Source organism: Oppia nitens, unplaced genomic scaffold (assembly GCF_028296485.1).
Source record: "Oppia nitens isolate AA-2021 unplaced genomic scaffold, nextdenovo-longstitch-racon4-pilon3 scaffold17_pilon_pilon_pilon, whole genome shotgun sequence".
NCBI classification, from domain to species: Eukaryota; Metazoa; Arthropoda; class Arachnida; order Sarcoptiformes; family Oppiidae; genus Oppia; species Oppia nitens.
In genome coordinates, this window is record NW_026533196.1 from 2,100,730 (window position 1) to 2,115,879 (window position 15,150).

The window sequence follows — 15,150 nt, forward strand, 5'->3', positions numbered from 1 at the left end:
GTAGTTTAACTTTATGTTCACTCATCCGAATAATGCATTCCAGAGAGAGAGAGAGAGAGAGAGAGAGAGAGAGAGAGAGAGAGAGAGAGAGAGAGAGAGAGAGAGAGAGGACTGGGAGTTAGCTTTAGATGAGAGGCCAAAATCGAGAGAGAGAGTGAGAGTGAGAGGAGAGCAGTCTCTCAAATTCAAAATTAATAATCTTTTCATCCCAACAGAAGTTAATTTATTTGTGTAAAGCTTTGATAACTATTAGCAGAATATTCTGTTAACATATTGTATAACAAAAATGCGTCCAAACCCACCAATAAATATAAATAAGTTCATACATGCATTCATTTCATAGTGTATGTCCCTTCTCATCACACAAATAGCACTGTACTGTTGTGTACACCAGTGTTGTCTAAAAATTTGATGTATGAATTGATGCACTGCCAGAGTGTAGTACTAGTGATGGAGGCAATACATGTCAGTGTGCAATATATATATACATATAAGATATATACAGTCACATACAGCCATTGAGACAATGGACATATCATATGCATGTATACACTGGTAGTAATCATAAAACATCACAAACTCTTTTGTCTCTGTTTTTGCAAAAGCTTTGATGAGACGAATAATAATAATTATTTAACCGAAAATATAATCATTTGCCATATTATTTACAACACTATCTATTGTTTTATAGCTCTATCGAGTTATTCACTAAATTATTTTTCTTTTCTCTCCCATTCCCTCTCATTTTGTTCATTATTTATACATATGTATGTATATACTGTATATTATATATATGTATCTATATATGTATATTATTAGCCTTTTATCATATCCTGAAAAAAGAGATTTTCATTATTTTTAAGGTATTCTTTTGCAATATTTATATTCATTGAGTGAATAACTTTTGTGTGAATTTATATATATTATTCAAAAATCTCTCTCACATATCATCCCACTCTTCCTCTTTTTTTCTCACAAATGAAGTCCACACATAACTTATACATATATAACATAAATTTATATATACATATATATATTTATATTATTTTTATGATTATTATTATTATTACAAGCAATAAAATTAGTTTTAAATCTCTAGCACAACAGCATATAAATAATATCACAAAAAGTAACATTTAATACTTTTGTCAAGAGTTATGACTAAAAGAGAAATGAGTGCTAAAAACTAAAGATTTTCATTTAAAAAAACAGATTTACTTTCTTTCTCTCTCTTTTTTTTGTTTTTTTCTAACGCTATTTAAAGTTATGCTTAAATTTTTAAATTAAATTTTCTCATTTGTACTCAACATTATATATTATATCATATACATGTAGATATCAATATATACTGAATATATATGTATAATATGGTTTCATAACATAATGTATACTAATGTTAGTAATATTGTGCAAAAAATAATGTCAGAATATGTCTGAAAATAAGTAAAAAAGAAAGAAAAAGAATAAGAATAAGACAAGTGATGGCAATATAAATATGGACTACAAATAGATGTTATGAGTAATAAAAATGTATTTAACAACAATTTAACACAAAATTATATCACTCAACGATAAAATGCTGTAATAGTGGCAAAAGTGTTTGACAGCAAAGATTAGTCATTTTCAGAAATATATGTATAAACCAGGTCTTTAAAAGACTAGTAGTTTTGGACTCGTCTTTTAGTGCCAATAGCACCGGTATATAACTATCCATTAGTGTAAATATCGTATTACTAGTGATGTATTTTTGTGATTCAGATTTAGAGAAAAGAGCTGCCAGTTTGTGGTGAATACACTTTTTGACAAAATGTTATCTAATGTTAGCGATGCATACATTACCAGCAAATATTTGCAACACTAATAGTACAACATATATACATAAATATTATATATATATATACGGCATAACTAATACTAATTGGTAATACTGTGTTATTTTAAAAGTATTTACTCATTAGTAGCTCAACGACTATAAGTCAAAAAGGATACTCTTTTAACTGAGAGAGAGATAGAGAGTACTGACTATTCAAATGAGAGTCACATCTATATATTATAATACTGTACCATATTATACATATGTATTATATAACTTTCAGTATATATATATATATTTTAAGTGCACTTTCGCTTTAATGATAATCTAATTGAATGGCATTCATATTGAGAATCGCAAGAATCTCATAGAGAATTCAATGGATTCAATGGATTGTTGGGTCAGTTATATGCTTTGCATTTCAATTGAATTGTTGTTCAATTGTTAACAAATTATATCATAAATATAATAAATTTTTAAAGTTGTAATTTAAATTTTGTTAAAATTTTTAATATACATTTAATGTCTCAACATTTTTGTAGTGCAAGTGGGATAACAATAATCGAAAGCACAGTTGACTATTCACTGCCATATCCTGTCTACTGATATATTTGTATATCTATTATAACAATATATAGTATGTGTTATTCATTAATAATTTCTGCATCAATTCCTGTAGGATCTGATGGCACGGCTTAGGCTCTTAAAACTTATTACATAATGAATGTATTTGTATAATAATGATAACAGCATAGACCTAATACACTACTCAGTTATATTGATGCCATTCCTCAATGTCTTATGTAATGATAATATACTCATGATTTCGATTTTTCGTTTTTAGTCTATTTCTCTTTCTCTCTCTCTTTCTCTCTCTCTTTCTCTCCCTCTTTCTTTCTTTCTTTCTCTCTAAAAATTGATCGACCGATGCGTGCAATTGAATGGTCGTCCAATGGTTGATATACTGGTGCCGACTCAACATTGCATACGTGACGGTGTCATTGCCAGGAAATCATTAACTATTATATAAAACTTTGCAAAAGGGAGAGAAACGTTATGTTGTGTACAATATTACTAATAAATGGTACTCTAGTCTCAGATGACTTATAAATATATATTTATATTGAAATATGTTTTATATATGTTTTGCCAATCTTTGTGATACCCGGTCTTTTGCGGCGAGTTATATGTCTTTTACCGGATATACTAATAGCCAAACGGTATAAAACCAATATAAGTGATATTGACTATGACTAGCATTGGTGTGCGGGTAATGGCTATGAATCGACCGTTTTATCATATTTTATACTCGACTCAGACTTTTAATATCGTGTCTCTGCATATGTATTGCAATGCCATTCATGGATGGGCTCTAAAGGCTCTCATAATAGTGAAGAGAATAACTGTTTAACTGACTGTTTGTAAGACTAACTCTCATTCAATTCAGTCACTACTCAGTCACTCACTATTTCACCCGTCTTTCTCTCTCTCGTTCTCTCTTTTTCTCACTTTAGTCTCTCAATCAGTGCTATTATTTAGTCTATTGAGTACCGGTGCCATTGGTGATGGTGTACTAGTGGCCTCTTAACGTTCCACAACATTGGCTGTATTTGAGCCGACAGATCGGGTGCTATGCTCTCTATACTCTCTCTCTCTCTCTCTCTCTCTCTCTCTCTCTCTCTCTCTCTCCCATTCTTGTTAGAAATGCCGGCCATCAGTACCAACTCAGGCAGTCTATGAAAGGACCTGCTGTTCTCTCTCTCTCTCTCTCTCTCTCTCTCTCTCTCTCTCTCTCTCTCTCTCTCTCTCTCTCTCATTGTTGTTGTGATGAGTTATGTCATATTCAGTCAAACATTTTTGAGCCAATTTTTTCAGCAGAAAAAGTGTTTCACTAGTGTTTCATAACTCAAAACACTGGGCACACCAGCTCTGGTATGGTGTTTGAGAAGTACCGGCACTTTGCCCACTACTATGCACTGCCATATGTTCGCATTGAAGTAACTGTTGGTTACATAATAGCATTTGAAGTTTAGACATATATCTCGCCATTAATGTTATGGCTTTTGATGACTGTACCAATGCAAAGGTCGCCACTAGAAAAAAAAGTTGCCCCAACTTTCCCACATCAATAGTCACACAAACATTGAATGACATACAAGCTCTCAATCGTGACTTTTACTGATCAAAATTGGCATAAAAATTGCCATTTAATGGTTTAAATCGTTTTCAATCATTACAAGACCGGCGACCATAAGCTTGTGATTGGCGGCCAACTGTATTGTCGATTATTTGCTATTTTTATCTTCAATTATCTATTGTTCACCTATTTTGTGGCCACCATTTATTCTGCCATAATATTAGTAACTCAATAAACACCCGATAGTATAGGACATTGACTGTGATTATTAAATACACACATATATAACACAAACAACAAAAAAGTTTTTAAATTGAGAGATAAAAACAACTCATAACTCAATTTGTGTGGCAATAGTTTTTTTTTTGCAAAAACCACCTGAAAATCTAAATATTGTTTTGCCATAAAAAAATTATATACATATTTTAAATAATTAGTAACAAATCTATTAATACATTTGTAATTAATAATTATTATTTGCCATAAAACTACTACTATTACTATTTCTATAATTAATATTTAGGCCTCAATTGATAAACAAGCAAAATTAGTATTATATGATTTTTTTGGTAGTAACTGGGATTGTTGTTACAGTCAACCATACCATACTTTAAATAAATACCAGTCCTGTATGTGTTATATGGTTTGCCACAAATTATTGGGTAACTTTTATGTTGGTTAAATTACTTTGACTATGTGTATTGTACTAAGTATTATATACATTATATATAATTTTGTCTACCTATTAGTTGCTGTAATTTTGTATGTCATTTGAATTAAGGATTTAATGGTTGACAGAGTTGACTAGTTTTTTTAAAAAATACAACAATATATGTAAAACTAATAACAAACAACAACAACAAAAGTTGACAATTTATTTAACATTGTTTGCCAACAATTTGTTTTGCCCGATGCGCTTTGCACCGGTACTTATGTTATAGTCTAAAACAATTTGAAATTATGTATATAATTTTTCATAATAATAAATACATTATTTTTTTGATAAAATGATAAGATTCCTGAAGTTTTTTTTTAAATCTTTAGTAATTTTTTTATGATTTATTTATTTTCTATTATATTTTTGTTGTTTTCGTTTACTATTATTTGTTAACATTTAAATCTATTTTTAGTTATAGTAATAATATATTAAATAATAATAATAATAATTTTACCGATAAACTCATTGAATTATGAAATCAAATCTAAACAATAACTAATATGTGTTTTATTGTTGTATTTTTTCATTGCAGTCTTTTGGCAATACAAATGAAGACAATAATTTAGTTAATAATATGAAAAAGTCTGAATCCGACGACAATTCAAATCACTCGATAAGCATTGAGAGGCCGTCAAACCCTTCATTGAGCACATCCTCATCATCAGCTATGGCTGACAATCGACTGGCCATAAAGGAAAAGGAGGTAAACACTCTATCACTCTGTTTTTCTCTTCTTTTTACATCAACTTCTGGTGTTAAACATCGACTTTAAAAAATTATATAAACATTTCTATACAACATGTAAAACAAGATTTCTGTAAAGATTTATTACATTGTATTAACATTAGCTTAACATAAGATAGCATACAATTGTCAACTTTAGTAACAATATGTTGGCGTTATTTTAGGTAAACTTTTAGACCAAAATTGTAGTCAAAACTAGTATTTAATAACTTCATTGTCCGCTCCGTTGGCTACTAAGCGCTGACAATAAATGAGCTCTAAGTCATCGTACAGTTCAACGTTTTGCTTCAATGTTTGCATCATTTAAATCAAATGTCGATCCCTGTGCCTAATCTCCCTGTGTTTTGGCAACATTTGACTCTTTTTTAAAGAGTATATTACATTAACCAAAAATACTAACATTTCAATACATTTCTCTTTCAATTTCTTTAAATCTAATTGTATGGCCTTTTCCTATATATGTCTGGTGTTGTGTACAGATCTCACGGCTTGTCGATGACATTCATAGATTGCAGTCCACTATAATAACACTTAAAGAGACTACCGCTGCTCAGGTAATTGAATATCAAATGTTAATAAATACCTGATTTTTTTGTTATACAATATATATATACATAAAACTTTAATTGTAAATAACAGTTTTGAAACAAACTTTTAATATTATTTATAAATGAAAGCTATACTAAAACTTTTTAACATTTAATGGCTTTTTTCGATTTCTAAATGGGTTATAATTACTAGCAATGGGTTAATTAGATGTAAAACTTTAATTACATTATTAGTGGCCTTTCCGATAGTCTATTAAATTTTTGTAGTATAGCTTCACTATTGCCTACCGATGCATAATATTATAAAGTACTTATTTTATGGGCTAATTAGTTGATTAGCATAGTTGTCAAAGTTTAGGTCCAAAATTTAGTTTTTTAGGAAAACTTTTTTTTCTAGTTTTTTGTTGTTAAGTGTTAGTTTAAAACATAATATTTCACATTTAACTGTTAATCACAGATCACACAACTGGAGGAGATATTGACGCAGAAAAATAAAATTATCAAACATTTAGAGGAGAAACTCGATAAGCAAAGGGATTACGAAGATGTCAAGCGTGAGCTCCAAGTGCTCAAAGCAGAGTTGGGCCAAATCGGTGCAAATGCAATGCGCGAACAAAAACCATTTGAGATGTATCTCTTGGAGAAGTCTAAAGCACTTCAATCTGAGAACACGGCTATCAAAGCGGTCAACGATTTGGGACAGACATTGCCCAGACATTTGGTGCCGCCGTTTATGCCGCCCTATCAGAGTTTGGGTAACGTCGAGACCTTTGGCTCAATGCTGGGCGAAGAGATTGTCAATTCGTACGCCAAGGCGTTCAAACACCGAGAGGTGATATTAGGCCAAAGCAATGATCAAAACAGTTCAAACAACGCCACGGGATCGCCATCGCCGCCGCCCACATCCAATGATGAGGCCGACGCCAAGTCGAATGGCAGTGCTGGCACACCCACCAGTACCAGTGCAATAATGGACAGGTGTAATGATGACTCTGCCGCTAACCATACAAGTAATAGTCCGGCCAGCCTTGACATGAGTGGCCACAACGCCCGGAGCTCACCTCAAGGAGCAATCGGAGCGCAATACGATAAACTGCAGCAACAGTTGAGAGTAAATGTTGAGAAATATATGAATGAAACGCTAAATACACTGAATATCTCCCGATGTGTTCGCGAGTTGTTGTCTGTCCATAACATAGGACAGCGACTGTTCGCCAAATATGTGTTAGGCCTATCCCAGGGCACAGTTAGCGAACTGCTATCGAAGCCAAAGCCATGGGATAAGCTAACAGAAAAAGGAAGAGATTCTTATCGAAAAATGCACGCCTGGGCTGCAGATGACCGGTGCATATATTTCCTTAAGAATATGGTTCCCCGTAAAGGTATGTTTGCCGTTATATTTTAATTATACAGTAAATAAAATTTAATTATTTTTTATTAAATTACAGGTAAAGAGACGACTTCATTCAAACAGGAAGATCCGGCAGCTGAAGAACGAATCGCACAGATATTAAGCGAAGCTCAGAGAGCTATGGTTAGTCCAAACAAGAACGGCAGTCGCAGTGGAAACACACCGCTACTCAACGGGGATGGCCTACAAATCAAGAATGAAAAATACAGTGACAGCCAAATGGACGCAAACAGTGATACCAGTGATAGAGAGGACAAACCCGATGCTCGATCGGCAGCGAGTGCGGCCACATTGGCCAGTCTGTATAGAGCGGACAATGCAAATCTTGCGCGAAGAGTTCTCAGGAAGTTTGAGAACGACGACATACCGCAAGATATGGTGGCCAGGATTTATCAGGAAGAGTTGGCCAAACTTATTGGTCAACAGGTGGAAGACGGCTTCAGACATCCACAAGTGTACGATCGTTCACAGGATGAGGTGAGACAGGCTCTGGCCATTTATCATCAAGAGTTGTCACGTCTTACGCAAATGGCATCGGGAGGCGGCGCCCACTCACCAAACGTGTCAAATTCAGAGCTCTTTGCCCGATTCACAGCAGCATCGGCTGCGGCAGCGGCCGGTTTGGTTAACGGCACAAATTATCTCAGTTTACCTCAAATTTTAGACCCATCCCTACCATTAGACGCCCGATTGCGCTCCGATAAGCAGACAAACGGCAGCGATACGTTTGGTGCGTCCTCTGAGACAGACCGTCATTCGAGTGCCTTTTCACTTGTGAGGCCAAAGCCAGAGATTAGTAGCGGTCATAACAAGATTATGTCTTCGTCAACACCCCCTTCTGGTGTTGACAGAAACGGGTCTATACTTAACAACAGCAATAGCGACGACTTGAACTCAGCGGAGGACCTGAGCTCAGCCGCGTCACCTCTTCAGCGCATGCAATCCATAACTAATTCTCTTCTTTCACAATCAGCAATACCATCGGTGCCGCAGACACCTAACCGACCGGCCAAAGCAGTGCTACCGCCGATAACTCAGCAACAGTTCGATCAATATAACAATCTCAACACCGAAGACATTGTCAAAAAAGTTAAGGAACAGTTAAGTCAATACTCAATTAGTCAGCGATTGTTTGGTGAGAGTGTGTTAGGTCTGTCACAAGGATCGGTATCAGATCTGTTGGCCCGACCCAAGCCGTGGCATATGTTGACACAGAAAGGAAGAGAACCATTCATTAGGATGAAGATGTTTTTGGAGGACGAGAACGCCATCCATAAGCTGGTCGCCAGTCAATACAAAATAGCACCAGAAAAACTTATGAGAACCGGCAGTTTTGTGGCCGGACCTACTGCTGCCATGAGTCCAGTGGTGGCGCCCATCACCAACTCAATGCCCACATCAATAAACACCAGTTCATCGATAATCAAATCGACCGGATTTAAGGCTCAAGAGATGTCGCCCGTCAAGGCGTCCGACACATGTAGACAATCGATTAGTCCGGGTTTCTCAGACACGGCCGGCCACAGGTCTAGTACTTCCACTCCCGAGCATTACATCTCCAGTTCAGCCCAACAAACTGCCATTCATTCATCATTCTCATCTGCCAACAGTCTAACTTCCCGTTCCCGTCTCAACCAACCACTCAGTACTCACGGGAATTCAAACTTCCGAAATACTTCCTCTTCGCTCGCATACATACAGCCATCCGTTTATGAGATGGCGGCGCTCACCACTGATCTCGACACACAAAGTATCACCACTAAGATTAAAGAGACACTTATGGCTCATAATATCGGCCAAAAGGTATATCAAAAATTCATATATGAATGATATGATTGTTTAACAAATCTATTTGTCATTAAATCAGATTTTCGGCGAAGTAGTGCTCGGCTTATCTCAGGGTTCGGTCAGCGAATTGCTGTCAAAGCCGAAGCCATGGCATATGCTAAGTATCAAAGGTCGGGAACCGTTTATTCGGATGCAGTTATGGCTTAACGACGCGCATAACATCGATAAGTTACAGACATTGAAAAATGAGAGACGAGAGGCCAATAAAAGACGGCGCACTCATCTCGACGAACCAATTGGAACTGTTAAGGCATTGGGAGATAATATCTACAATTTCTCTAATAATTTCCATTCATCGCCCAATTCTCTGGTCTCATCTAAGACCGCAATATTGGGTCGACCATCATATGGTTCTCCTGTCGCCAAAAAGGCTCGCATTTTGTTTTCTGAAGAACAAAAAGAGGCGCTTCGAGTGGCCTTCTCTATGGATCCGTATCCAAGTACCACAACCATCGAATTCTTGGCCACTGAACTCAATCTATCTTTGCGCACAATCACCAATTGGTTTCACAATCATCGTATGCGTCTAAAGCAAATCTCGTCCAATGAAGACAATGGATCAAATCCTACACAATTGCCGTATAATATTGGCAGAGATGGCGTCAACTTTGATCCGATTCAATTTAGACTACTTCTCACACAAAGATTGTCAGACATACGAGTGCGCAACTCGAGTGGCGGCAATCCTCCGTCACCATCACTGAGATCTAAATATTCAAGTATTTACGGTACGTCACCGGTTAGTTCACATTTGTATGCAAACACCAATAGCTGTTCATCTCCCGGTTCATCCATACAAGAGGATGATATGGGAACTTTAGATCTTAGTATGACTGCTAGTCAACAAAACAAAGACTTAAACAGGCATTCAATGTCATTGAATGACGACTCCGACGCCGGCAGCGAAGGATCCGGTGATGAGTCGGTTGAACTCGACTTAAGTAAAAATTCTCGACCCGTCGGCTCGAGTCGTCGAAAACCACAACACGTGACCAGTTCAAGCTCCAGACGTAAGCCGGCTCAGCCTCAATGGATTAATCCCGGTCTTGAGTTTTCCGGTGATGAAGACGATGACTATGTCGATGACGGCATGAGTGACGATATGGTCGATGACGACGACGAAGATGGATATAATTTAGTTCAAAGAAGAGATGAAATAATCAATGGTGTCTGTGTTAGACAAAACACTGATTATGATTTGCTAAGAAATAGACGAAAAGATATGGCGATCGACAATAGGAACGCCGTTCGTCTGGAATCGTCAATCCCTTCGTTTGGACAAAAAGGTGACCAAAAGAGCAATGGAAACGATAGACAGAGTAATATTAAAAGACTCGAAAAGTCACTCGAAGACGATGAAGAGGGTTGGGATGATGAGGACATGGAGGAAGACGAAGTCAGACCTAACAAAATTACCGGCGCTATCAATGACGATAACGTTTTAGAAGAGTGTGTTCAATAGGTGGTCAACAATTTGGTTGATTACACCATTTATTTTATAAATTAAACCAAACACTAATACCGGTGACATTAAAATCCCAGATCCGATCAATAGGTCGGTTTGGGTTTGAGTTTCAATTGATTTACGACACAAACAAATTTAGTTACGAAACAACTGTTTTAGTTTAATATTTTGCTGTCAATGATCATTATTAAGATAAACGATTGGTTTTTAATATAATTATAATTTTCTATTTATATGCAGTTTTATGAACAAACAAAAAACTTTAAACAAAAAAACAAATTAATATTAATGAATGACAAGAATTATATACATATTGTATAAATAATTTTTTTAATATTTATTTGACAAAAAAATGAAATGATAAGAAAATTTACATATGAATTGATACACATATTAATATATATAAAAATTAATATAGTCTTGGATTTGAATGAGTCTTCAAAAAAATGAGTTTAAACGCAAACACATTATTATTAATATAAGACTTTATAAATATATAACTTGATATATAAAATATGATATTATATATAAATATATATTTAAAAAATCATAGTATAAGTTATAAATGAAATGTTAAGTTATATATGATATATAAGTTTAAGTTGAGTCTCTCCTCAAAATCAATGTGTCTGTCAGTCACTCTTCATCCCTTTCCCAAAGTCCAAGTGCTTTCTCCCGGTGTGTAATTGATGAGTGGCCTTAAAGCTCATTTCAATATTGATCAGAGATATTAATATTATTATTATTTAATTATTATTTTATCATTATTATACAGTATATATATATATTATACATTATATTTTATGTTTGTATTATCATTTTTTCATATTATATATAAATTTTTTATTTAATTTAATTTTATTATTATTATTGTCATCAATTCATTTTTTTGTTCATTTATATCATTCATTCATTTATTAATTTTAAAATAAAATATCTCAATCTCTCTCCCCATTACATACAACACACATATTATTATATTATTGTATACCATTGAACAACCATTTGAATTAATGATTGAAAAATATAAACCAAATATTAGTGATATGAAAACACCCACTGAATAAGCCATAAACAACCGTAAAATTTATGGTATCTTTATATTGAAAACATTTTATTTCGTTTTTTAATTACATAATTAAACAAAATGTTATAAAAATTTAAGTAACAATATTATTGATTAATACAAAATTTTAAATTATAAGACAATAAATCCAAACATAATTATGTGGTATTATATTTATTATTGGATGAGGTGTTGGGCTTTAATTTTTTTTAAATAATATTATTATTATTTGTCAATTAGTGTGATAATTATTATTATTAATTGCCAATACATATGATTAAAAAAGACAATAATAGGATTTAAACAGATAAAAAATAATTACATAATCATTACATGCAATATATTAAAACAACATAACCCGGACAAACATAGACACGACATTTATAAATTAAAAATGTATACTGGTACTTTTTAATTTGTTTGTGTAAAAATGGATTTGTATTAACTAATATTTTTTTTATAAAATAATTAGTAGATAAATTCAATTGTAAATGAAATACCAAAATTTATATATATTTGTTTTATTATTATTATATAATTATTATTATTATTTACAAGTATATTATAATTATACTAATTTTTTAAAGTAGATGAATTTTACTCTCAATTTTATTATTATTATTATATTTGGTTTATTTTGTGTTTTAATTAAATATTTAATTAAATATATTTTCATTTTTTAATTATATATATATATGATTTTTAGTATACAATATTAGTATACATATCTTTTTATTAAATGGCATGAGTTATTATTATTATTATACATTATTTGATTATATAAAATTAGTATAATTTTAAGTTTTAAAAACTTTGATAAATCATTGTACAGAATCGTTAATTCATTATAATAATAATAATATTATTATATGATTATATTAATTATTAATAATTATATTGATATTAATACATTTATTATTTAAAACTTTTTATTTTGACTATTTTTATTTTATTAATATTGTATTAATGTTAATAGTGTATATAAATACAATATTATAACACAATTATAAAAATGTGTTTAGCAGCTTGATTTAGTTAGAAATGTTATTTTGAATTAGGTAGCAATAAATGAGATATCAATTTATAGTTTAATAATTGCATTTAACTGGTTAATTAGTGTAAAAATTTAGATTTTACAGTTATCTGAATTATTAATTGAATGATCTGGGTAATATACAGTATAGAGCATGGTAAATAAACTGTAAAAAATCATATGTTAAAAAATTAATGTGTTTTTTTGTTTAGTTTTTAGTTTTAAATGGATTTTTATAGTATTATTAGAAGTTTATGATGATTTGTCAATTAATGAGTGCAATAAATAGATTTAATGACAACACCAGTATATAGTGGTAATGAAGTTTTTTCAACAGTTATTATTAAACCGTATATTTTTTATTTGGTTAATCGTTTTATTATTATTTTTTTGCCACAAATTGAAAGCCAACAATTGAAATGCATAGAAATATGGGATGAGTGAGTGATAAAATGATAATTAATATTTTATACAGACAATTGTCTATTATAGTAACATAACAGTACATTAAAGTCTCCATTAGTCGACCATTAGAAACATTACATCAATAAAATGCTAAATAAATATAGTATTATTATAATACTATTATACGCTATATAAATAGTATATTATATATATACTGTATTTAAAAATTAATTTAATCCGAAATATTCCATATTTCCATCAATTATTTATTCTTTTATATCAAAAATTTCTGATATTTTTATATTTTGTGATAATATATTTATTTTTATTATGAAACCTTAAAAATCTATGCCAGCAGTCAAAAAGACATCAATTATATTATATATATATATATATATATAAGAAACAATAAAATTATATTGCTCATTTTTGTATTATGTTAAATTTATAATTTTAGATCATACACAAATCATTGAACAATAATAATTTCTATTGATCCAGGCAATTTAACATTAAGTATGTGATTATTATTTATGATTATTATTATTATTGGTAATATTATAATTTATTCAAATTGAAGTTAAAGATATTTTATCCACAAAAAACATGTCATCACAAAACAACTATCAATTGAATGAATAGAAAATATTTAAATGTTTTATTTTTTTGAAAATATTATTTTGAAAGGAAATACATATATAAATATATGTTTTATTTATGCCGTTAAACTATAATAAATTTTGATTGCATTTGTGGTTGAATTTATTAATATCATGATTGCATTAGCTATCATTGAAAATATGAAACTTTCTAAATAAATAATATATATATCTGAGAGACTAAATAAAAAACTAATATTAAAATAATAGATAATTTACGATACGATTAGGTCAATGTGTTTTGTAGGCCAGTGCTGGTCCAAAATAAAAACTCAAGGAAATAAATGTTTTAACTTACAATAAAACATAAATTTATTAAAAAACATTACAAAACTTATGACTCGTTCCCAGGACTATACAGTTATGACAAACATTTATTTATTACTGTTATTAAAGCACAGAAATATACATTAGTAATATAATTTAAAATAATAATTTGTTTATTAATGACTAAAAAAATTATTGACAAAGTGATAGTCCACTTGAATGTATATAAACAATAATTAAACATATAATAAGTTATAATTAACATAAATATTGAGAGAAAAAATCAAATAGTGCCGAGCAATCAATTAAAACACTTATACAGTATATAATCAATTGAATGCAATACAATATAATGTATGGTATTTAATAAATGACTTTAATTAAACAGATGAAAAAATTACCGACAAATATTAAGTTAACATTTTTAAATCCCAAGTAATATACAATATGTTTATATGTTTATAAACAAATTGTATTTTATAAAATATTATAAATAATATATCAATCGATACTTTTAAATTTTCACCATTTAATATATTGAATATTATACAACATTTGGCAATTTGTAATTAATTTAATACCATTAATAGATAATCATTCATTTTAGCTGTTATATGATAACAAATTGAAAATATCCCGGTTATTAAAGTTATGAGTATAATTATACTTATTATTATTATTAAAAGTTATTTTTATCTCATTTTCATTTCATAGTTTTATTTGTTTAATTTATAAACATCTCTCTCTCTCTCTCTATCTTAATAATAAGTATGTAATATACAAATATGTATCAAAAATGATAATATACTGTATATTTGTTTATTTTTCTATAAATTTCAAACATATTTCGTTATATAAAATCTGTGCTAATAATTGTTTTCATAAATTCATTATTGAAAATAACATTTGAATGACAAAATAAATGAAGAATCAATGATAGATATAAAAAAGTTATCAGATTTCATACGATAATAAAATCTTTATATATTGTATATAAATAGAAATATTCAAACAATTTTTGTTTTTTATTTGTTAA

General features: G+C 30.9%; 1 protein-coding gene across 4 annotated transcripts in view; it reads left to right on the forward strand.

The window, feature by feature from the left end:
• The window catches only part of LOC128965570 (homeobox protein cut-like), a 162,417-nt gene extending 151,499 nt beyond the window's left edge, over positions 1-10,918 (forward strand). For 3 of the 4 annotated variants that reach the window (XM_054312274.1, XM_054312278.1, XM_054312277.1), the window contains 5 exons: positions 5,201-5,371; positions 5,892-5,966; positions 6,418-7,342; positions 7,409-9,174; positions 9,239-10,918. In XM_054312274.1, the coding sequence (XP_054168249.1) occupies positions 5,201-5,371; positions 5,892-5,966; positions 6,418-7,342; positions 7,409-9,174; positions 9,239-10,681 (4,380 nt within the window). In that variant the 3' untranslated portion in view covers positions 10,682-10,918. The remainder of the gene's footprint in view (positions 1-5,200; positions 5,372-5,891; positions 5,967-6,417; positions 7,343-7,408; positions 9,175-9,238) is intronic. The other variant, XM_054312275.1, reaches the window with a different exon arrangement.
• Positions 10,919-15,150: the final 4,232 nt, after the last annotated feature.